At 42.3% G+C, this 23,664-nt stretch overlaps 2 protein-coding genes across 3 annotated transcripts in view; one reads left to right on the forward strand and one right to left on the reverse strand.

The window, feature by feature from the left end:
* Nucleotides 1-21,447, forward strand: part of PARP14 (poly(ADP-ribose) polymerase family member 14) — a 41,385-nt gene extending 19,938 nt beyond the window's left edge. Inside the window, exons 7-17 of the mRNA XM_041002968.1 lie at nucleotides 917-1,153; nucleotides 2,274-2,495; nucleotides 5,165-5,243; nucleotides 7,558-7,707; nucleotides 7,907-7,969; nucleotides 8,266-8,433; nucleotides 11,842-12,048; nucleotides 12,134-12,733; nucleotides 13,847-13,977; nucleotides 20,506-20,680; nucleotides 21,017-21,447. Of these exons, the coding sequence (XP_040858902.1) occupies nucleotides 917-1,153; nucleotides 2,274-2,495; nucleotides 5,165-5,243; nucleotides 7,558-7,707; nucleotides 7,907-7,969; nucleotides 8,266-8,433; nucleotides 11,842-12,048; nucleotides 12,134-12,733; nucleotides 13,847-13,977; nucleotides 20,506-20,680; nucleotides 21,017-21,306 (2,322 nt within the window). The 3' untranslated portion in view covers nucleotides 21,307-21,447. The remainder of the gene's footprint in view (nucleotides 1-916; nucleotides 1,154-2,273; nucleotides 2,496-5,164; nucleotides 5,244-7,557; nucleotides 7,708-7,906; nucleotides 7,970-8,265; nucleotides 8,434-11,841; nucleotides 12,049-12,133; nucleotides 12,734-13,846; nucleotides 13,978-20,505; nucleotides 20,681-21,016) is intronic.
* HSPBAP1 (HSPB1 associated protein 1) overlaps nucleotides 1-23,664 on the reverse strand; it is an 88,157-nt gene that overhangs the window by 14,535 nt on the left and 49,958 nt on the right. For both annotated transcript variants that reach the window (XM_041002969.1, XM_041002971.1), the window contains exons 9-10: nucleotides 22,342-22,484; nucleotides 5,223-5,329 (exon numbers count right to left, since the gene is read on the reverse strand). In XM_041002969.1, the coding sequence (XP_040858903.1) occupies nucleotides 5,223-5,329; nucleotides 22,342-22,484 (250 nt within the window). The remainder of the gene's footprint in view (nucleotides 1-5,222; nucleotides 5,330-22,341; nucleotides 22,485-23,664) is intronic.

A 23,664-nucleotide genomic window follows, 5' to 3' on the forward strand; every position in this document is an offset into this window, starting at 1 on the left:
GGGCATTAGTTTGTATCCCAGCTGCTCCACTTCCCATCCAGCTCCTTGCTTATAGCTTAGGAAAACAGCGGAGGATGGCTCCAGTCCTTGGGATCCTGTACATGCATGGGAGACCTGAAAGAAGCTCCTGGCTTCAAGTTGGCTGAGCTCCACTCTTTGTGGCCATTTGGGGAGTTGCATAAAAGTTAGCTCTCCTCTCACTTTCTGTAACTTCACCTTTCCAATTAAAAAAAATGTGTCTTTTAAACAAAATACTGAAGCAGAAGATTTAAAAGCAGATTTCTACTTACAGAGGACTTAAAAAATAATTCCAAAACTTATAGCCAGTGTTGACTGGGTGCTGTGACATGCGGTTTCTCATTCAGTGCCATAAAGTTTTTTCAAGGATTCATCTTCTCATTTCACAGCTGTGCGAATGAGCATTAGAGGGGTTCAGTATACTTGGCCTAGCAATTGGTAGAGCCAGAATTAGAACTTCCTTGGGCACCTTAATCATTATAGTTCAGAATGTGATGAACAGAGCGGTTTCTCTCATTCATAAACCAAAACCTCCTGTGCCCAGCGCAGGCATGCACATGAGCACACATGAGCTCTCTTGTTCTCCCCCCTCTGGCACTGGGCATTGAAATTCCCCTTCCAACTCTTTCCCTCCCATAGATGCGCAGCTTCCACCACCACCACCTCCCATTTCTCAGATCTACTCGGCCCCAAGCATCCTCACAGACCATGAAAAGCTGACTTCTGGAGGGTGTTTTCCACCCCACGCCCTTCCTTTCCTTTTGGCAGCTCTTATTTGCCCTGGCATGCCAATTGCATGAGTATCTAATAACATTTGTTTCCAGGTGGTATTTCAGTTTCTGGCAAACTGATCTTCTTAAGAATTGTTCCCCATTCTTAACCCCATTTTGTGTTTCAGACGGATGCTGTTGTCAACTCCATTCCCTCGAATCTTCTTCTGGGCAGTGGGCCCCTTTCTCGAGCCCTCTTGGAAAGAGCAGGACCAGAGCTCCAGCAGCAATTGAAAGCCACTCAGCTGAAGGAATTTGCCGAAGTGGGTACGGTTCTCCAAACTGATGGGTTCAAACTGCACTGCCGCCACGTGCTGCATGTGGTAGCTCCACACTGGAAAGATGGCAACCCATCTTCGTACAAGGTAGGGCGGTTCATAAATTCTCCAGGAAATTGGGTAACTCTTTGGACTCTTCTGGTTTAACAGGTTGCGTCCTCCCTGTTTCTTTTCTGGAGTAATGTCATATTTTTGCCAGGTTCCATCATTCTGATCATTTCTTTCACCTGTAGCTGATTTCTCCTGATGACTAAGTCATAATGCTCAATAATTATTAGGGGCCAGGGAAGGGCTATTCAAGATTGTATTTCGTTAGTGAGGAAAATGAGGCAAGGGTGTGGTGAATGGAAGAGAATGGAAGATAATGATGGATAGACTTAGTGGTTGCCTTGATTCCTTGTTTTTTTTTTTTTAATATATATGGCTTATTTATTTTACTTGAAAGTCAGCTAGAGAGAGAGAAATATCTTCTAACTGTTGGTTTACTCCTGAAGTGGCGACAACATCCAGAGCTGGGATAGTTTGAAGCTAGGGGATAGAAGCTTCTTCCTGGTCTCTCATGTGGGTACAGGATTTGAGCCATCTTCTGCTACTTTCTCAGCCCATTAGCAGGGAGCTAGGTTGCAAGTGAAGCAGCCCGAAATGAACCTGTGCCCCTAAGGGATGACGGTGCTGCAGGTGGAAGATTGTGGTATGCTGAATCATTGTGCTGGCCCCATTCTCCTGAATTCTTTTTTCTTCTTCTGACTGTTCTTAACCACTGTTGAAAGAAAAAAAATGAGAGAGAGAGAGACAGAGAGAGAGAGAGAAGGGCCATGCCCTATGGCATAGCAAATTAAACTGCCACCTGTACTGCTGGCTTTCCATATGGGCACCAGTTTCACGTCTTGACTGCTTCACTTCTGATTAACTCCCCGCTAATATACTTAGAAAAACACAAGAAAATGATACGAGTGTTTGCCCTGCCACCCATGTGGGAGACCTGGAAGAAGCTCCTGGCTTCAGACTGGCCCAGTGCTGGCTGTTTTAGGAGTGAATAAATGAATGGAAAATCTTTTTCTGTCTCTTCTTCTCTCCCTAACTCAGACTTTTGAGTAGATCATTCAATCTTAGAGAAAGAAAAGAGGGACAAAGGAGGAGAAGTTGCAAAATGTTTGCTCTTTTTGTTCCAGTTCCTGTTTCTAGGCATGATGTTTATGTTTTGCAGACCATGGAAAGCATCATCAGACGCTGCCTGGACATCGCTGAGGACTGTGCCCTCACGTCAATTACCTTTCCTGCCATAGGAACAGGAAACTTGGAGTTTCCTAAAACTGTGTTTGCTAAATTAATCATCTCAGAAGTACTCTCATTCAGTACCCAGAGACAATTGAAAACTTTACAAGAGGTTCACATTATGCTCTACCCAAAGGATCATGAGAACATTGAGGTACACTCTCACTCATTTCTACCTCTGAGAATTGAGATCTAATGTTCTGAAATATCTGGATGTTTCCTACATGTCCAATACAGCAAAGTAAAGGAGTAGTGCAAACAAGTTGTAGCATAACAAATTTCAAGAACAGTTACATATATAAGAAGAAAAAAAATAGCTTCTTTAGGAGCATCTCAAATCACATGGTACAAACATAGACATAATCATATGAACATCCTTGTGGCCATCACTTAACAGTTATTAATCTAAGGGCAATAATTTAGTCTTTAACCTCTATTTGTTTTTCACAAATGTACCTTAATGTTCTCACGTTGTTTTGAAACAAGTTTTAGATGTATTATTTCATTCATTTACAATTTGGTGTTTATTTTTAAAACACAAGTATTTTTTTTTAAATAATATAGCCACAATATTACATCACATCTAAAAGAATTGACAATAATTCCTTTGTTTTGTCAGTTATCATGTCAGTGTTCAAATTCTCAACTATTTAATATTTTTACAACATTGTGTTTGAATCCAGACAAGGCTCACAAATTGCAAAGCAGATGACACAGCTGTTAAGATTTACAATTCTCAGGAATTTTGTCCTAACAAGCAGGCATAGTTGTAACCCTTCTAGTAGGAAAATGTTAGAATGTTGTCCAGGGGAAAGGTGTGGTTAGAGTGAGTCAACACATTTCCATACGAGTAGGAGAGTTGGGGCCAGAATTAACAGCCCCACCTTTAGTCTCTGAGTCCATCCATCAGCTCTTGTTTTACTGAACATCAGCATGGAGGAGCAACTGCAGTTGGTGCTATGAGAGAACCAGAGGCATACAAGCATCATCCTGTCCCCCAGGTTTTCACAAGCTAATAGAGTTTGTGACATTTAAGGTTTGAAAGAGTTTATGGTATTGTAAGAATTTAATAAGCAGTATGAAATGTCCATGGATCATTGATCCATGTGACTTTTTAGGCTTCTTGGATCTAGATGCTATCTATGATTTCTTTGAGAGCAAGCAAATCTAGTCTCAACCCTAATCAGGTGGGCAAGGCACCTGCATACAAAATAGATACGTTTGCTTGGCTTGTATAGTTACTGCTAGTTCTACTCAATAAAAGATGTTTTTATTACTTCCCTGTGACATGCACCGTGGGAGGTGATGTGGACCATGGAGCAGGGTATGTAACATGCACTTTTGTAATTACTTTGGGAGCTAAGATTGAAACACAGTTACAGGCATGCGATTTGGAGCATTTTTGAGTAAATGGCTAATGGATAAAGGGTGTGACACTTGTGATGGGGACCCAAAACTTCCGCCTCATGATGTTTGTATCATCCCAACTTCATTCTTTTCCCTGAAGACTCAAAAACTCTACAAGTATTCTGCCAGAAAGATTAGTCTGTGCAGACAAATCCCATGCCATTTGGAGTCCTGTTGATTCTGCAAACATGGCTATTATACTCTAAAAACTATTAGTTCACAAAGATTAGCAAAACTTTCAAACATTTTATTTTGCTAGTGATGAGATTTATATAGTTGACCAGGGTAGGAAGGATCGAGCATCAGGAGATAGTGGGTGAGACTCTTGTTTGCACATTTTCTTCTTCCCATATATGGGGGAGAGGGAGGTACAAGAGGAGAAACCATGCCCAGCTTCCCAACTGACACATTACCCCAGGAACTGGGGAACTGTCATCCGATGTCATCCCAAGTTCCCCATCGTGGAGCATTGGCTGAGAGTTCTGTTCATGTGTTTTTGATAGTTCTGAGATGCTGCTGATATCACCACTCCACGAATGAGAAAATCTTTCTGAGGACAACTGGCCGTCATAGCCTGCCTCTGAGTCCCCACTGACCTAGGAATTGATCAGCAAAACTTTACAACTTGTTTGCAGCTGGAGCTTGGAACAGAGGTTGCAAAACAGCAACAAAACCATTGTCTGTGAATTTACATGTGCTATTTTTGTTCGTTTTTAAATTAGAATTAGTTTTGCTAACATTTAAAAGTTTGCATAGAACTCACCAGATATCCACCGTGACCTAAACATTCAGGTTCTGGCTCATTGTGTGTAGCTTCCTGATTGGCCCCGTTTGCTGTGGCTGAGTGGCAGGTGCTGCTGCTTCAACCCACCTTTGTTCATGTACCTTGCCTGCCTGGCTCCCGGGATCTTGTTGGGTCTCAGGTCCTGGCTCAGGAATCTTTTCTGTCCTTTGACTGTCATTGTATCAGTTGTTTTAGCCAGGATCTTTTTTCCCCCCAGAAAAATTCTCTCGGTTGTTTACAAGGAGGAAGAAAGTAATGATTTTAGATATCTCTGTCTGGCCTACCCCAAAAGAGAATCTAAAAATCTAGAGACTAATTAGTACTGGTATCCACACTCTTGCCTGGTTGGATTTTCTTAAACTTTGATTTCTTTCTCTGTGGTGGATAGTACTCTAATGAATATCCTGGAGTTTCTATCTTTGTCTCGATCATTTTAACAGGGCACATTTGTAGAAACAAAATTATGTTGCAATCGTTTTGTTTCAATAGCTTTGAAATCAAAGAATATGGCTCTTAAGCCGGTTCCTCCTAAATTTGTGTGTGCGTGTGCACAAAGGGTCAAAAGTCCTGATAAAGCAAAGTGTTCTGTCTTCTGAGGATTATAATCATTGGCACTATGTTCCTATCTCCAGGCATTTTCAGATGAGTTTGAGAGAAGAGCGAATGGCAATCCCATCAGTGGCAACTTACCCAAGTCTGCAGATACACAAGGTACTGTAAGAGTTTTGGATGGATAAGTGATTTCTAGTTCTCAGTAGCCATTCAGTAACAGGTTGAAGATGATAGTGATGATTTTTCTTAAAAAACAAATAAAACAAAATAAACAAAAGGAGTGATGAGTAAGAATATGACTTATATGACCTCCATCTATGCATGCAAAACATTGGGTATATGATTTTGAGCAAAAGAAAAATTAGGCCAAATTATATAATTCATACAGTATGTTTTTTAAGTAGTGACATAACTGCTATTTCTAAGGATGATGGACTTGTGTTTTTCAAATAGGCACATTTCGAGAGACAATAGCAGTCAAATACCTGTGTCAAATTTGTTATTGCTGTATGTAAAGTTTATCCTGTCTGGGCTTCAGTGGGGCTTCTGGAAATTAAACATGTATATCTTTTGCCAAATGTGAATCAATCTTTCCCTTTCTTTCTTTCTTTCTTTCTTTCTTTCTTTCTTTCTTTCTTTCTTTCTTTCTTTCTTTCTTTCTTTCTTTCCTTCTTTCTTTCTTTCTTTCCTTCTTTCCTTTTCCCTTTCTTTCTTTCTTTCTTTCTTTCTTTCTTTCTTTCTTTCTTTCTTTCTTTCTTTCTTTCTTTCTTTCTTTCTTTCTTTCTTTCTTTCTTTCTTTTTTTTCTTTCCCTTCCTTCCTTCCTTCCTTCCTTCCTTCCTTCCTTCCTTCCTTCCTTCCTTCCTTCCTTCCTTCCTTCCTTCCTTCCTTCCTTCCTTCCTTCCTTCCTTCCTTCCTTCCTTCCTTCCCTGATCTCTTTCTTCTCTCCTGCTGCTAGATCAATCATGTGAATACCACACCTTTGCTTCATGTCCCACAGCTTTCTGACCAGCTGGTCTCCTCCATCTTCAATCTTCTTTCTATCTGTTCTGCAGATAAGATCATCTTAAGTGCTCTATCTTCGAGCTCAATGATTCTTTTCTCTGTTTATGTGCTATAGAACCCATGTATCTAGTGAGGTTTCTTGTTTTTTTTTTGTTTGTTTGTTTCAGATTTGCATTTCTAAATTCAAAACTGTCTTTTTTATTATCATTTGTATTGATCTCCAAAGGGCTCCTATTTTCGAATTTGTTCCAAAATATTCCATTCAGTTTAACGTGTTTACTCTGATCTCATGGATTGTAGTTATAATAGGTACTTCAATTTTTTTTGTTTTTGTTTTTGTTTTTTTGCCAAGTTCAATGTCTGGATTGCTTAGAAATGGTCACATTTTCCTGGTTTTTCATATGGCAAACAATTTTAGAATACGGTTGGATAATGTCCTGTTAAAATCCTCTAGAGAATGGTGATATTTTTCTTTTTTTTCCATTTGTGACAGGCACCTTTTCCCAGACTCTTCTGGTCAGAAATACAGGAAGTCTGTGGATAGGTTTAGCTTCCCTATCTGACTAATGTGGATTCTGTACATGTTGTCACTTGGGTCAATGCTATGGCTTAAGGAAGAAATACAAAGAGGCTGGCATGGTGACACTGTGGATGAAGGTGTTTCTTGTGACACCAGCATCCCATATGAGATTACCAGTTCAGGTTGTGGCTCTTCCATTTCTGATCCAGCAAAATGAGGAATATCAAGTTTTAATTTCCTTCTCTAGTCTGCCCACATTGCTTTCTTTTCAGTTCTCAGGTCATGATTTTTTGGGTTTGTTTCAAGTTGTTGTTAAGATTTATTTACTTAATTGAAAGGCAGAATTACAGGGAGATAAGGAGAGCAGAGAGAGATGTTTTTTTTTGTCTGCTAGTTCACTCTTCAACTGGCCAAAGCCAGGAACTTCTTTTAAGTCTCTCACATGAGTGGCAGGAGCTCAAAGACTTGGGTCATCCTTTGCTGCTTTCCCAGGCAAATTAGTAGGAATCTGGTTAGAAGTGGAGCAACTGGGACGCAAATCAGCATCCATATGGGATGCTGGTGCTGCAAGTGGTATCTTAAACCACAAAACCCCAGAACTGGTCCCTGTTCCAAGTTTGTAGTTGTATTGAGAGATGAAGCTGGTGGGTTAATTCCTCTTTGGCCAGCATGTATTTGATATGTGACACACTGTCTTAACTTTTATACAGAAGGAGATCATCAGTGAACTTCAGGGTCAGAGGCAGACTAAAGGTTAGAGGTGAGAGAGAAGTGTGTATGGGGAGGGGGAAGGCAAGAGAGAGAGAGAGAGAGAGAGAGAGAGAGAGAGAGAGAGAGAGAGAGAGAGAGAGAGAGAGAGGAAAGAAATATGCAAGGGGCATGCGTGAATAGGTGAAACCTAGAGCATCCTTGCTGCTGTTGACTCGATGGTTGGCTTTTTTTCTGTTCAGGTTTATATGGGAGCATTTCTAGCCCTAATTTAGGAGTGTTTGAGATGAATATTGGCCCTATCACCTTCCAAGTGGCCTCTGGAGATATCACCAAAGAAGTGGCAGATGTGATTGTAAATTCAACATCAAAAACATTTGATCTCAAATCAGGTACTCCACTTGTATAATTTTGACTAGCATAATAATTAATTTAGTAGAGTCTGTGAAGGAGGGTTTCTAGGGCCAAACCTTGATTTTTACATATAATATTGGTTTGAATAATATGATTTAATAATTTCAAATTATTTATTTTGATATTATGATGGTTATTTTGGTTCAATTTTGTTTACATGTTGATTTTCTCATGTAGGAGTCTCCAAAGCAATTTTGGAATGTGCAGGAAAAAATGTGGAAATGGAATGTTCTCTCCAAGGTAAGGCACTATGCTGTCTTTTTGGTTCTGAACTGCAAGTGGAATATTAAAGAAAGCTGTGGAGAGATTGGGAAACAGGACCTGGGGAGACAACACGTTAATATTAAAATCATAGATTTCTCTAAAAAATTCCAATTATGGAGAATTAGAAGTGAAAAGTAATCTCACAGCATAAAAGAGAAGCCCTAAAACTTCATCAAAGATAATGTTTCTTTACTCATTAAATGTTTACTTCATTTGCTGTCTAAAGTTGGGTTCAACAACTAATTTTGCATCTTTCTGTGTGTGTCTCCCAGCTCAGCAGAGCAAACAAAAGTACATAGTCACTCAAGGTGGGTTACTGATGTGCAAGAATATCATTCATGTTGTTGGCGGAAATGATGTCAAGGAATCGATGTTCAATATTTTGGAAGAGTGTGAAAAAAGGAATTATTCATCCGTTTGCCTCCCAGCCATTGGGACAGGTTTGTAGTTTCTGACTGTCAGGGCGGAGGTCAAAGGTACCCACTTGCCCTTGGATTTGGTGCTGAGGGTTCCTAAGGGGTGTGACAGTTCACCTAGGCATGGACAGCTCCCTCATCACAATTAGCCCCAAGGGAATGAACAGGACCTGAGGATGGTTTAAGCAGGCAAAAACAGATGAAGAAAATGAGAGGGTTGAGATGGAAAGAAGGGAGAGGAAGGTAGATGATGTGAAAGGAAAGGAAGTCACAGCTCATTTTCGCTTCTCCTTTGGTTTCATGCCTTGATTAAATAATCCTTAACTTTTCTGTTATATCCCCTCTGTGAAATTTCAGCACATTGCCTTCCTTGTAGCAGATACCCACATGAGCATTTTCAGTTTCAAGTTTGTAGTTGGCTGTGTCCATTGGCCTTATGGCATATCTATGTAGAAACCTCTGTTACCAGTACCTATAAGTCAGAAACTCAGATTTTCAACAAGTTTAACCATCTTCAAACTTTATAATGGTTGTGTATGTCTCCAAATCTAAGGATGATACTTTTAGGTTTATCATTATAGTTGGGAGATGCATGTTGAGCCCTTTCCCCAGGAATGAGAATTATGGGCACGGACTGGGAATTTCAGTCTGATCTCCCACTGGAAAGATGGTCAGGCTGGAAGTAGGATGAAACTGACTGGTTCAAGTGGGAGGATACTTAGCACTGGATCCGTCATTTAGTGACTCAGAAATCTGAGTCTTAATTCAACATTCTAGGCTCTTCAGAAGATTAGCCCTAATAATGTAACCATTCCTGTCACTTTATGGGCTTTTTCTCCTATTCTGACCCGTAGCTTGCTGAATTTAGTTCTCTCCTATTCTTCCCAGTGTTCCTAGATAAAATTCTATGTTGACTTATTTTCTATCTCTAGAAGTATAATTTATGGTTCCTGTATCTTTCCATTCCCTTTCCATTACCCATTCCTAAAGATTGCCAATATTCATCTGTCTCTGTCATCTCTCATTTTTGTCTATGTAGCTCATCTTTTAGAGACACTCACCAATGATGTCCCAGTCTCTGCCTCCATTTGTTTTTTTTCCCCTCTGAATGCTAGTTTTATGCTGCACCTGAACTAATTTGGGCCAAGAAAGCAGGACCCCAGGGGGTGGCTCAGACCTTCCCAAGGGAGTCCTTAAATGGAGTCAAAATAACAAGCAGGAAGTGAGGGAGTTTTAATTTTGTAGATATGTACCTATGTTTGAGTATTATTGGTGAATTACTGCCAACTTGCTGATTGTTGCACAGCTCTGGTTGCATTGCTGTATGTACAAATAAATCAGGGTAGCATAGCAGACTGTCCTTGCTCGCCCTCTTTATCAGTCTTTAGCATCACTGGAGCTGGTGATTAGGCCAGCAGATGGAAAGACATTCCTTCCTCAGCAGTATTAATGAGCTGAGCTGGGAGTGTGATTACGCAGCACCTGACTAACCACACTAAACCTCAGTGCACACTCCAAACTCCCATTCGTTGTCTTCCCTGATCTCCCAAAACTGCCCTTCCTCTTGAGTTTCCAAGTGAGAAACATCACTTCCCATTTAAAATCTTTGACTCTATCCTATCACTATTTTACCATCCCTATGTTCATTGGTTTATTAATTAGTTTGATTAAATATTTGATGGGTGACTATGTGTCAGACACTTGGCTTAGTCACAAGGAGATAGAACCGTGACTAAGACAAAGCTCCAGGAGCCAGCAAAGTGGAACATTGGGTTAAGTGGACACCTGTGAAGCCAGCATCCCACATGGGCACCGGTTCAAGTCCCAGCTGTTCCACTTGCAATTCAGCTCTCTGCTAATGTGCCTGAGAAAGTATATAGGAGACCCAGATGAAGCTCCTGGCTTCCATCTGGTCAGCCTGAGGCCATTGCAAGCATTTGGAAAATGAACCAGTGAGTGGAAGAACTCTTTTTGTCTCTCTTCCTTTCTTCTTCCCTCTCTCTCTTAAACTCTGCCTTTCAAATACATAAAATAAATTTTCATAGAAAAGAAAATGATCCAGTTCACAATGAGGACTTAGCCTTGCTGGAGAGACGGGCATGTAAAGAGACGACTGCCATGCAACAGAACCCACAATACTGTGAAGGTGCAGAGGAGGCAAGGAGGGAGATGGCAGGGCCAAGGATGAACCTTGACTTGACTTCCTAAATATCCTAAAGTCTTCCTGACTTTACTTCCTGAATATCTGCTCAATATCCATGCTATACTCACATCCTGGTCTCCCTCCCTCCCTTTGTCTGCCTGTTGTCTTTTTTCTGAACTTTTATGAGAGCCTCATTACTAGACCTGGATTCCCCACTCTAGTGTTTTCGTATTTATCTTCTCCAAACAGCTCTGTTTCCCTGCACTTCCAGGCCTCTTCCCTTTACCTTCGTGTCCTATCACACAGTTCTTTCAGGCACAGCCATTCCCTTGGTTCTCCATTTTTCACCTGTTAAACACCTTCTCACCCTCACATTGTCACATCTGTGGGTCCTGATGAGTACCTAGCTGACTACCTAGGCTGTGATGGGACATGGTAGATGTTTAGTAAGAATGGATGACTATATCTGAATGCTTCTATTTAGACTCTTCCAAATACCATTGGAAAAACCATAGCTTTGCCAAGGAGAATTTCCCACTTCACCTGTTGATCTACTTTTAAAAAGTGAACAAATCCTCTCAGCTGATTTCCTATGTGGTTTGTCTATATCCCCACAATTGTTTAGCTAGTCAAGTCAAAGATATCCACTCTAATTTTTGTAATAGCAGTGCATACCATCAATGAGACAATCTAAGTGGGCTCTCAGTCTGTCATATGAGCTTGACTGTTAACATTGGTTACTGGATTATTTTGCCAGCTACCATTTATATGGCCTCTCTTCCATGCTGGAGAGGGACTTCTCATGATCTTACCAAGGCAGTGGCTTTCATGGCTCTAGAAACAGGAGACAGAGCAGCTACAAACAGGAAAGCATCTGCTCTCAGAGGCTCCCTACCATGCAGTGTGGGAGGAAAGGCCTCCGTGGAGAGTCACGAGTGACTGTGTAGCAAGAGCTGGAGAGACAACAAATAACTTATAGCACTGGGTATCTTAAGTGGTTAGCACTCCTAAATGCCTACAACAGCCAGGGTTAGGAGCCAGAAGCTCAAGTATTGTCTCCCAGTGGGGTGATAGGCATCCCACTTACCAGAGCTATCACCTGCTACCCTTCAGAGCACACATCAGCAAGAAGCTGTATCCAAAGCAGAGTTCCCAGTGGTGAAAGGGTGAGGCTGAGGGTGGAGGGGAACATTCCTTCTGTGAGGGTGGAAATCCATAATTTATCCCTGAGCTTTTCCTGTTGGGTCTGTTTTCCTCTTTCCTGTCACTTTGATTGTTTGCCTGTCCAGGAAAGGCCCAGCAAGCCCCAGATGCCGTTTCTGAAGCCATCCTCAACGCTGTGGAGGACTTTGTTCTGAAAGGACTGGCCAAGTCTGTGAAGAAAGTTAAAGTGGTTGTCTTTCTGCCTGAAATCCAGAAGGTGTTTTACGACAGCATGAAAAAGAAGGAAGGCTCTCCGGCTCCTGCCCAGCAGTCTGTGATAACTAAACTTGCAGGTGAGCCGTTGGTTGTCAGGAGATGCCTCCTCTGATACTCATGGGATTAATGCTTGCAAATATCTAATCTTCCTCTTTATTTCAGAATTTTTTGGCTTCTCAAAGAAGCCTCCCAAGAAAGAGAAATGTTTGCTTTTGGAAAAGAAAACAGAATCAACGAATTTTCAGGTGTGTGGTGAAAATGCAAGCGATGTGAAAAATGCTATTTCCTGGCTGCAGAATTTGATTGAACAAGAGCAAGTCCGCCACATCAGTACAGAGGATTGTATCAGAGATTTTGATGAAAAGGAGTATGCAGAATTGAATGAGCTGCAGAAGAAGTTAAATATTACCATTTCCCTGGACCCTAAGATACCTGAAATCCGGGTTTCAGGATTAAGCAGAGATGTAATGCAGGCTAGGGATGCGGTTGAGGGAATGATCAAGAGAGTGAGGTCAGCCAAGGAACAGGATTCCCGGGCAGACTACCTGAGTGGACTCATACAGTGGCAGTACAGTGACCAGAACACTGTCCATCGTTTCGACAAAATGACCAACCTGCAATTGGAAGATGCGAAGAAAGACAAGAAAACCACCATCATTGTCAAAATTAATGGTCGGGATTACACAGTGCACTTGGATAAACTCACCGCGGTAGACAAAAATGGACACACAGTAATGATTGAGCGCCACATAAAACCTGAATGTAAGTGACATTTTCACATTTGTTTGGGTTTGACCCTATTTCAGCAACATCACAAGTAGATAAAATTCAAGTGATCTGAAAGGGAAGAGAGACTAGAACATCGGCTCTCTGAATTTGAAGAGCCTGCAGTAGAACTGGGAAAGCATAGCTTGGGCAGGTGTGCTTGCCAGCTGGAGCCTGATAGCCAATCCTGTGTGCGCTGCCATATCAGCGGTTCCTAAGCCCTCCACAGCCAGATCAGTGGCAGAGGCAATGGTGCCTTCATTCATGGGGAGGGAAAGCCACAAGCTTCACAGAAAAGTGGATCATGATGTTCTACAACCAAAGGGCAAAGGGGGAGAAACCAAGAAGGGATCCTGGTCTGGGAGTAGGCCCTGTCTGTGTGTGACCAAGTGGTGAACCAGGTGGGGGAACCTACAGGAAGCTGTTCTGGCAGGAATGTGACCCAAAAGTCTCCATGCACCGTGCAGAAGCTGTCTGTGGTGGCCCTGAGGAAATGGTAAATCATGTGAGGGAGGGACAGAATTCATGAAGAACACAGTTGTCTTTAAGTCCATCCTGCCACAAACCTATGGGATTGTGCCTAGTGGCGGGGGCGGGGCGGAGCAGAGCCATCAGTACCGCCAGTCACTTAGCAAAACCTACCAGCCTCCCACCCACCAGGCGGAGGCTAGGAAGACATCAGGAAAGAGATCTGGCAGCCCTGGTGATGGCAAAACAAAACAACAAAAACCCATGCCTCAGCCAAACAGCAGTCTGTTTAAAACATCCGAGGGCAATCATTGATGGTTCACTTGTGGCAGATCAGAAGCAAGAGCAAATTCAGCAGAGTGACACTACACCTGCGCCTTTCAGATCTCAGCCAGTCTGGGTCCTCAGCATAGGGACACACAGGCTCCATCCCTCAGAGAGTCTCAGCCCTGGGTCTCACTCTGGAATGTTTTGTTTTTTGTTGAGTAAGCATCCCAGGGGGGTTGTGAAGTAGAGGACCTGGGAGGCACACTGTCCTGGGAAGGCAAGACACTCTGTGGCCACCTGGCACTGGGAGACTGTGAAATAGGACCGGAGATGACTGGGGATGCACAAGCGAGTCCTCATGTGTCTACTTTACAGCTGAGCTTCCTAAACACTGGAGCCCAATGAAGCAGAACTTACTTGTGGTTGAGCTTCCCCAGAATCATGAAGAGTACAACTTAGTGGCAAGGGATTTCAATAATACCTGCTCCCGGTTCACCATATTGAAGGTAAGCACAGCCTCTTGATGCTGGAAATCTGTGGTACCATGGTCCTATATAAATACATTTTCATTTATTTCCTATCACTTTTTTCCCCAGAAACAGAACTTACGAGGTAATTAAGGACTGGTGTTGTGGTACAACAGGCTAGAGTATGGCCTACAGGGCCACATCAGTATAACCAACCTGGACCTTTACTCAAGTCCCGGAACATACTCCAGTGGCCCAAACAACTCTCTGCCTGAGTGTCCATGTCCTAAAATCAATCTCTCTGGGACAACTCCTCATCTCTAAGTAACTCTCCTCCTCCTGCCGTCCCCACTTCTGGCCGTGATTCCATCACTTCCCTAAAGAAGCTGGGGATTCTTTGAGTACCTTCCCTTTATCGGCGAGGGTCTCTGTCAATAAGGTTTGCCTTGCGTACTTTCTCTTACTGTCTGAGCTGCTACCATTCTGCTTATTCATGTAGTTAAACACACACTAATTCAAAAAAACAGTTAAAGTGTGTTACAAAGGTATATATCTATATTACTTTTAGGTGAAAAATAGATGAAGAAACACAGATCAAAAGATAAGGAAGGTATGGATAATAATATAGAGGTATTGCTAACTCACAAAAATAGTGTGAGATTCCAGATAGCTTCTGATTTATTCCTGAGCTATATAGCAGCTTACCCCAAGCAGTAAATGCCTGGCTATAAGACTCACAACATCCATAAATCAGAAATAGTTTTTGAAGAGAACAACAACAATGAGACTGAATCTTGGGGATTTCTCTTGTGCATCAAGTCCTAGAGAATATCCTTAACCTCATTCTCACAATAAGTTCAGTATCAAATATTGTACCTTTTTTTTTCAGTACCAGGGTGGGCATCTGACACAACCACTGAGTCTGTGTGGAGCACCCCATCCCATATCATAGCATGTATGTTCAAGTCTTAGTTACACTCCTGATTCCATCTTGCTGCCGATGTACAAACTGAGATACAGCAGGTGATGCTACGTCCTTGGGTCTCTGCCACCCATGTGGGAGTCCCAGATTGAGTTCCTGGTTTTGTCTTGGCCTAGCTCTGTCTGGGGCAGGTATTTGGGGGTGTGAAGCAGTGGATGGACAACCTCTCTGTCTCTCTCTCATAAATTAATTTGATAAATAATTTTAAAAGATTGATTTGTAAGGCATAGGAGGAGGCACAGAATGAATTCTATCCAATGGTTAACTCCCTTAATATACGGCCATGCCACCCTGATTAAGCTCGATCTCATTTGATCTCAGAAGCTAAGCAGGATTGGACCTGGTTAGTACTTGGGTGAGAGACCAATGGTTGACTTCCCAAATGACTACAACATCAGTGCTAAGCCAGGCTGATGCTAGGAGCCAAGTAGGGACTCTCTCAAGCCAGGACACAAACTGGTGGCCATATGGATTCTGGCTGATGCAAAGCAAGGTTTTAGCCATTAGGCCATCACACTGTGCCTGACCCCCTGCTTCTTAGATGCATTGGTAAGAAGCTGAATCAGCAGCAAAATTGTGAGACTCGAATCAGCACTTCAAGATGGGATGCAGGCATCCCACGTGGCAGCTTAAGATGTTGCACTACAGCTCCCACCCCAATAAAATTGTTCAAAGTCCCTAATGTATAATGGTTGAACGGAACTGGTGCTGGATTGAATGAAAACAATTCTCAGACACGTGTGTGAATCACGTGTGTGTCGCTCCTGGATGCTGAGTTTCATCCCAACAGTCAGTGGCACTCCCCCTGGTGGTAGCCTACCAGCACAGTGTGATGGGATGGGCCTGTTCAGACGGCAGGAATGATTGTCCCAGATGATCAGCAAGGTTCGCAGTGAGCCTGGAGGAGGCCTGCTGTGTGTTGGCTGATTCTGCCCTGAGAAATGCTTTCTACACTCTTTTGCAGTGGAGACCTTTTCCCAAATAAAACATTGTGTGCAATCCAGAGTATGAAGCAAGTAAAAGCAGAGGGAGGCAGCTTTTATGGCTTTTTGCTGGAAGTCTCCAGTCAGGTGAAAACTCCAATAGGAAAGAGCAAGTTGTCTCTCATCTCTCCTAATTGCCATGTCTTATGATGAAGACTGGTGGCATCCGCAAGACTTGTGTTTCAAGTCAACCAACTTCAAATTCTCTTCCTTGGGTTTGGCTGAAGCATTTGAAGGAAAATAGCAGCCAGTAGGACACTGCTAAATAGCTTATCAAATCGGCCTTAGAATAAAAACATTCTCCTAAATTACCAACATGTCACTATTGCATTTTTAAAAAAATAACATTAGGGCCCGGCATGGTGGCGCAGTGGTTAAGGTCCTCGCCTTGCACACCCGGGATACCATATGGGCGCCGGTTCTATCCCGGCAGCCCTGCTTTCCTTCCAGCTCCCTGCCTGTGGCCCGGGAAAGCAGTTGAGGATGGCCCAAAGCTTTGGGACCCTGCACCCGTGTGGGAGACCCGGAAGAGGCTCCTGGCTTCGGATCGGCATAGCATTGGCCGTTGTGCTCACTTGCAGAGTGAATCGTCGGATGGAAGATCTTCCTCTCTGTCTCTCCTCTCTGTATATCTGCCTTTCCAATAAAAAAGTAATAAAAATAAATCTTTAAAAAAAAAGTAACATTAATTCATTATCACACAATATAGATTCGTATTCAAATTTTCCCAATTCTCTCCCCTCCCAAACCCTCCTTGTAAGCCCTGTACCACTTGGTGCTGAGTCCTCATAGTGTATTTGATCATTATCTCTCCATCTTCTCTTCTCACATAAAACAATACTCCTGCATTTAAAAAATATTTTCAAAAAATATTTTTATGACATAGAAGTTATTAAGAATTGTAAGTCAATTATATTGCAGAATGTCCATCTTCTGAATCTGTCATATCTTTTGAAGGATTCTAAGCCTGTTTTCTTATAGATTCCAGAATTATCAGATTCTTCATACCACCATGTAATTTATTCCTGTCTTCTTTATTTCTGGAAAACTGAGAGTTAGGTTGCAAGACTTGGGTCAATTCACATAAATGTTAATTGAAAGAATGATGCATGAGGGCCTGGCATTGTATTGTAGTCACTGACTATCCCCTATGGGCGCTGTTTCAAGTCCCAACTGCTCCACTTCAATGCAGCTCCCTGTTAATGTCCTGAGTGCTTGGGCCATGCACTTGCGTAGGAAAACCAAAAGAAGTTCCTGCCACCTGGCTTCTGCCTGGCCTAGCACTGGTCATTGTGGTTATTCCAGGAGTGAAGGAATGAATCAGTGAATGACAGATTCTCTCACTCTCTGTGCTTACCCTCTCTCTCTGTAGTCATGACTTCATATATACACATACATACACTTTTTTTAAAGAGAGAAAATACTTCTTAAGCAATACATCACATCAGGGACCACATACGGTAATGTTGTCTCACGGTTTTGACCACTAGTTAAGGTGGTGACTTCCATTAGCTCTGGATTGGTATCAGTAGGTAATCTGGCAAGATACTTGTTGCTGTGTCGGGAGCCTGTTCCCCAACAGCCTTCTACCAATTGATTTTAACATTCAGTGGTGACCCTTGTATAACTTTATAATTTCACTGGTAATTGCAAAGTAGTGACTTACTGATGCTGTCATTCTTTCAATCTTTCTATACTTATTGTCTGAAAAGAAAACTTCCTCTTCCCTCCAATTTAAGACAATTTAGCATGCTGTACCTAATTACAGCATTCTTCTCCTGGGTGCACCGCTTCTCCTGCATTTCTGGTGGAGAAGTTGGCTCCCACGACTTTCGATGATCGAGCATTTCTTCACTTGAAGAAACAAGATCTCTAATTTTACCCTGTGCTTTCCTTGGTCCAGGTCTGAAGTCAGACATTTTTTTTTTTCTGAGAAGCCCTAATTATTTTTTAATCATGATTTTAAAATTTATTGATAGAGAGCACGAGCGAGTGCTAGAACAACAGCGCTCTCCTCTACTGCTTCACTCTCCAAATGCCTGAAACCAAAGTGGGAAGCCAGGAATTCAGTCTGGCTCTCCGCTGCGAACTTCAGTGACCCAACTGCTTAAGCCATGACTGCTGCTGTTCAGAGTCTATTGGCTGGGCTGAGGGTGGGCTGAGGGCTGGGCCCCAGGGTGGGCTGTAAGGGTCTTGATGGCCAGGCCAAACTCTCTTGCCCTGCTTTCTTCTAGCAGACAATGGTAGTGGAAAGCCAAGTGTTGTATGCCGAGTGCTTACTGCTACTAAAGTTTTATTCCTTTTACACCTTTTCATGGCTAGAACTAGGAAAATCATGAGCCCAAGTTCATGTTTTCAATTAAAATTTGCTGTGATAGATTTCTCTTAACTTATTTTATAGTTATAGCTCTTTTCCTGTACAATAGAAGATTGGGTCCCCAATAACAGTGCATATTAACTTATTTACATTATCCTATAGTATACATAAAGTTGTTTCCAAATTATGGTATGAAAATCATTAGGTGCATTAAAGTAGCTATGCTGCCTTCTTTGATTATTGTTAGAGATTATATCTGTTTCATTCCTTTCTCTTTTTTAAAGATTTATTTATTTTTGTTGAAAAAGTACATTTTTACAAAGAGGAGAGAGAGAGAGAAAGATCTTCCATCCACTGGTTCACTTCCCAAATGACTGCAATGGCCAGAGCTGAGCCAATCTGAAACCAGGAGCTTTTTCTAGGTCTCCCATGTGGATGCAGGATCCCAAGGCTTTGGCTGTCCTCCACTGCTTTCCCAGACCAAACACAGGGAGCTGGATGGGAAATGGAGTAGCCAGGATAAGAACTGGTGCCCAGTTGGGATGCCTGCACTTATAGGTGAAGGATTAACCAGTTGAGCTATCATGCTGGGCCCTCATTCTTTTACTTTTAACCTTTTATTGTTATATAGTAAAGTTATATACTTAAGGTAGATCTTTTAGTAGTGGTAAGGTTTTGTTTTTCCTCTTTCTTTCATTTGGAGAACATCTGTTTCACTGTACTTGCTATGTGTTTGGGTTTAAGAACAGCATGTTAATCTTTGTTTTTCACTAATTTTTGCTCTTTTCACTCCATTTTTACCTGTTTGTTGGCTCTGCATTTATTACAACTCGTCTATTGGTTACATTGGGATAGTAGAATACAATATGCATCTTGATTTAACTCTAATGTAAACTATCATATTTAGCATATCCCAGGAAATTTTGAATATTTTAAATTCTATTTATCCTTTCTTGACTTCTGCACTTTCAACAGGTATTTTAATTCTGTATATATTAAAATCCTGTTAAGCATGTTATTTACACTGTCGTGTTTATATTTGCCCTTCTCTCTCACTGTTCGTCCGTCTTTGTGTTTCCATGCTTCCCTCAGGGGTTGGTTCCCACCTGGATTTGCCATGTCTTCTAATGATTATCTGGGAGAGAATTCAGTTTTTAAATGTATTTAAAAGTTTATCTTAAAATTTATTTATAGTGCCTTTCAACGTTAGAATTTATCCCATGAGGAATATGGAATCAGGTTATTGTAGTAAAAAATTATTTGAAGTAATTCTTCCCTTCATGTGGTTATTAAATTACAAAAGAATAGGAAGCAACCTTTCAACATTTAGCAAGATTACAAAATTGAAAAGAGATTTGAACTCTAAGGGAAAAATGTTAAAGAATTTTAAAGTGAGTAAAACAAAATTTTCAGTACATGAAGATGAGATGGATATAGGCAGGTTGAATACCAGAAACTTAACTGTAGGTAAAGAATAACAATGGAAAAATAACTTTTAAATCATGAATCAGATTAATAAGATAGATGCTGAAATGAAGACTTGGAGATAGAGGGCGAAATGCATGTTAACTAAAACCAGAAAATCCAGAACTGGGGCAGTGGGAAGCAGGGATATAAAGAACCAGACGAAGGCAGGCCATAGAAGTTACTAGAATGAAAACAAATTCTGACAGTATGGAATGCAGCCCTCTGTCCTCTCAGGACAACCATATGAAACTGTCACTGTTGTTGATTAGGGGGAGATTTACAAGCTTATTTACAATTTAGGATCCCAACAATCTGCACCATGGCCCTGTCATGGTGCAAAGAGTGGAATCAAAGCATGGAGACACCTTTCTGTTGAGATTCATGCCCCAGCTGGATCAGATATCCATTTCCATTGTTAGAACACAGTAAGGTTAACCAATATCCCGGAAAGACTGAGATAAGAGGCGATGGGTAAAATGGGACAAAGACATTGACAGGAGCAGTTATCCGGGAGCATGTATGAAACCTGAGTCACCAAGCTGGGTTGGCAGAGCTCATATAGCAAACATTTAACATTTTAAATATTGCTTCATGCAGTGCATCAAGGATATTAAAGACAGCAAACATTTATTCCAGTGCCTGTTTTCATGAAACATTAAACCTGAAATACGTCTGAATGCAGAAAGCTGCCACCCGACATGGAATTTACTGTTTACTGTCATTTTTTATTTATGAAAAGATAGCAATCCTATTTCCTTTGCTGTATCTTGGCAAGTGCTCTTGGCCCTGGCAGAGTATTTTTCTTTATGAATTTGCAGATTGAGAGGATACAGAATACAGATCTCTGGAACAGCTACCAGGCAAAGAAAAAAATCATGGATGTTAAGAATGGCCAGATGGACAATGAGAAGCGCCTCTTCCATGGGACGGATGTCAACTCCGTGCCGCATGTCAATGCGAATGGCTTTAACCGGAGCTACGCTGGGAAGAACGGTAAGGAAGCAAGGGGTCTGGCTGTTCCCAGGAACAGGAGTCAGCCCAGAGAGTGTGCATTGATTGCATTCTGTGGCTGGTAGGCAGCTGCAGGCCAAGTTCAGGGTCGAGTCACTGTATTTCATCCTCACGGGGACTGACTACGCCTGTGAGTGGAAACACTGAGTTTAAAAATATAAACAGAACTTTTGAAATATTCTTTGAAATATTGGACCAATATACTCAATTGTATACATTCAACTGGAATTCTCTTTCTCTTTCTCTCTCTTTTAAAATTTTTGTCTTACTTTACTTTTATTTTTTGGAATTCTGAGGAATGTTCTTTTCTCTGCACAGCTACGGCATATGGAAAGGGAACCTATTTTGCTGTCAATGCCAACTACTCTGCCCAAGATACATACTCCAGACCAGATGCACAGGGGCAAAAGCACATGTACTACGTGCGAGTACTTACCGGGGTCTCCACCGTTGGACACTCCTCATACCTCGTGCCTCCTCCAAAGAACCCTCAAAATGTCGCTGACCTCTACGATACTGTCACCGATAATGTGGCAAATCCAAGTCTGTATGTGGTGTTTTATGACTACCAGGCATATCCAGAATACCTCATAACATTTAAGCAGTAACATCTTGGAATTCCTTTCTCAAAGACATTATTTGGGCCTGACGAGTTTGCCTGGTGGCTAAATCCTCACCTTGCATGTGGCAGGACCCCATATGGGCACTAGTTTGTGTCCTGGCTGCTCCACTTCCCATCCAGTGCCCTGCTGATGGCCTGCAAAAGCAGCAGAGGCCAACCCAAAGCCTTGGGGTCCTGCACCCACTTGGAGATCTGGAAGAAGCATCTGGCTCCTGGCTTTGGACTGGCTCAGCTCTGGCCATTGTGACCATTTGGGGTGTGAACCAATGGATGGAAGATTTGTCTCTCTGCTTCTCCTTCCCTCTGTAAATCTGCCTTTCAAATAAAAAATAAAGAAATCTTTAAAAAACATCATCATTCACCCACATGTTGTCTAGTTGTCCAACAAGTTTCAGCTCCCCTCCCCTGCTGCTGAGCAGCACTTTCAAAGATTAAAGGATTCTCCTTTGTTCTTTGGTACTGAGATCAGACCTCCCTCAGCTTCTCTGTGAATTTGGATATCAGATGTGTTGGGGATGTTGGCTGTCAGGTCAGGATACCACAGGGCTGGGGGAAGCATAGTGTCACCAAGTGGCTTGCCAACACCTTCACTGTGGCTAAGGAGGAGGTCTAGTGCCCAATGTACAGTGGATGCTCCAGATACGTGTGCTTCCTAAGAATGAAAAGCTGGGGCTGGCGTTGAGGTGTAGCAGGCTTAGCCTCTGTGAAGCCGATATCCCATATGTGCACCATTTCAAGTACCAGCTGCTCCACTGCCGATCTAGCTCCCTGCTGTTGTGCCTGGGAAGCACTTGGAAGGTCCAAGTGCTTGTGGGCCCCTGTGCCCATGTGGAAAACCCAGAGGCAGCTCCTGGTTTCTAACTGGTCCAACTCCTGCCATTGTGACCATTTGTGGAGTGAGCCAGTGGACAGAAGATTTCTCTCCTCTTTCTGTAACTCTGCCTTTCAAATAAAAATAAATCTTTTTTTAGGAAACGAGAAAGCTTAGACCCCTCTCCAGAGCATGACTCATGTCTCCTACCGTGACCGATGACTTGCATGCGGGATGTCTGTGTGCTGGAGCTCTGGGGGTGCAGCATGCTCTTAGCAGCTTGCACCACACAGAGCTGGACTGAGCCTGTGCGCAAGGTGAGGTGTCTCTGGCAGAGCAGTACAGTACACCACCTGCTAGGAAAGCCTTTTTAACGTTGAATCCAAACCATCTTCTTAGGATGTCTGTTCATTGCTCTTCACTCTGCTCCACTGACAATGGAACAGTGCCTGCTACATCTTCAGTGTGAAACCTTCTATCGGGTTAAGAGTAAATGTGCCCTAAGTAGCATATTTTGGCAATGATTGTAAAGGTATCTGTGTACATCACCAAAAGAATTAGGCAATCATTATTGCTCATTTGCTAACACCCAAGTACATTTCAAATGCCAACATTTATCACCTAAATTATAACAGGTAGTGTAACAGGCACATTTATCCGCAGTGTTGGTGCCCATCTCCACCTCACCCCTGCCCCCAGCACACCTGTGAGGTAAGAGTTCGACCTGTATGTTAAAGTGGAGGAAACATGCGCAGAGGAAACCTGCTCGGCTAGCTTGCCTGGGGTTGTACAGACAGAAATGTTCCCAATTGGTGCTGGATTTTGACCCTTGTAAATTAGGGGGCCTATGGCTCTCCCCATTGCTGCCGAGACCTCTCGATTAGCAGCACTGATTCAGGAACACCTCAGTCTGTGAAATGTCCCCATATTGCCAGTTGTTTTTCCTTCTGGCTTTGGTTTCCTTTGCAGTCCCTTCAGTTAAGGTTTTCTGGGCCAAGAAGGCTGACAGAGCCAAGGCAGATGGCTCATACAGACACTAGGGGTCGCAGCTACTGGGAGCAGTATTTGTTGAGGGGACTCAGTCATTACTTTCATTATTAGCACAGGGTCTTGAAATCCCTTTTGCTGTTCTTTCTTGCTTTCTTTTTTAAGTGGATGGGCAAACACTTTTTATTGCTTGGGAATGGTTTCCCAGATGCTGATATTGAGAGTGAGTGTAAGAAAATGAATAGAAAATAACACTTCTCATTTGCTTTTGTTCTCCAGCATGTGTGCTCAACTCAGGGCAAAGTTAAACATCAGAGTGTGTGTTGCAACGAAGAATAATGTTCGGAAATGTTACAGTTATGCTCAGTCTAAAGAAATATGTCAAGCATGTCATTTTCTCCTTTTCAAAATACTTGAGCAATGTCACTTGGTAGACGTTTTTATCATAAAGGGCAAATATGGGGGGAGCTGAACGATAGACACATGCCATTGCTGATAAAAATGAAAAGCAGTCTTGGAAGCTCACAATAAAGCATCCAGCATCAA

Source organism: Ochotona curzoniae, unplaced genomic scaffold (assembly GCF_017591425.1).
Source record: "Ochotona curzoniae isolate NIBS_2020 unplaced genomic scaffold, NIBS_Ocur_1.0 scaffold_2587, whole genome shotgun sequence".
Classification (NCBI taxonomy): domain Eukaryota; kingdom Metazoa; phylum Chordata; class Mammalia; order Lagomorpha; family Ochotonidae; genus Ochotona; species Ochotona curzoniae.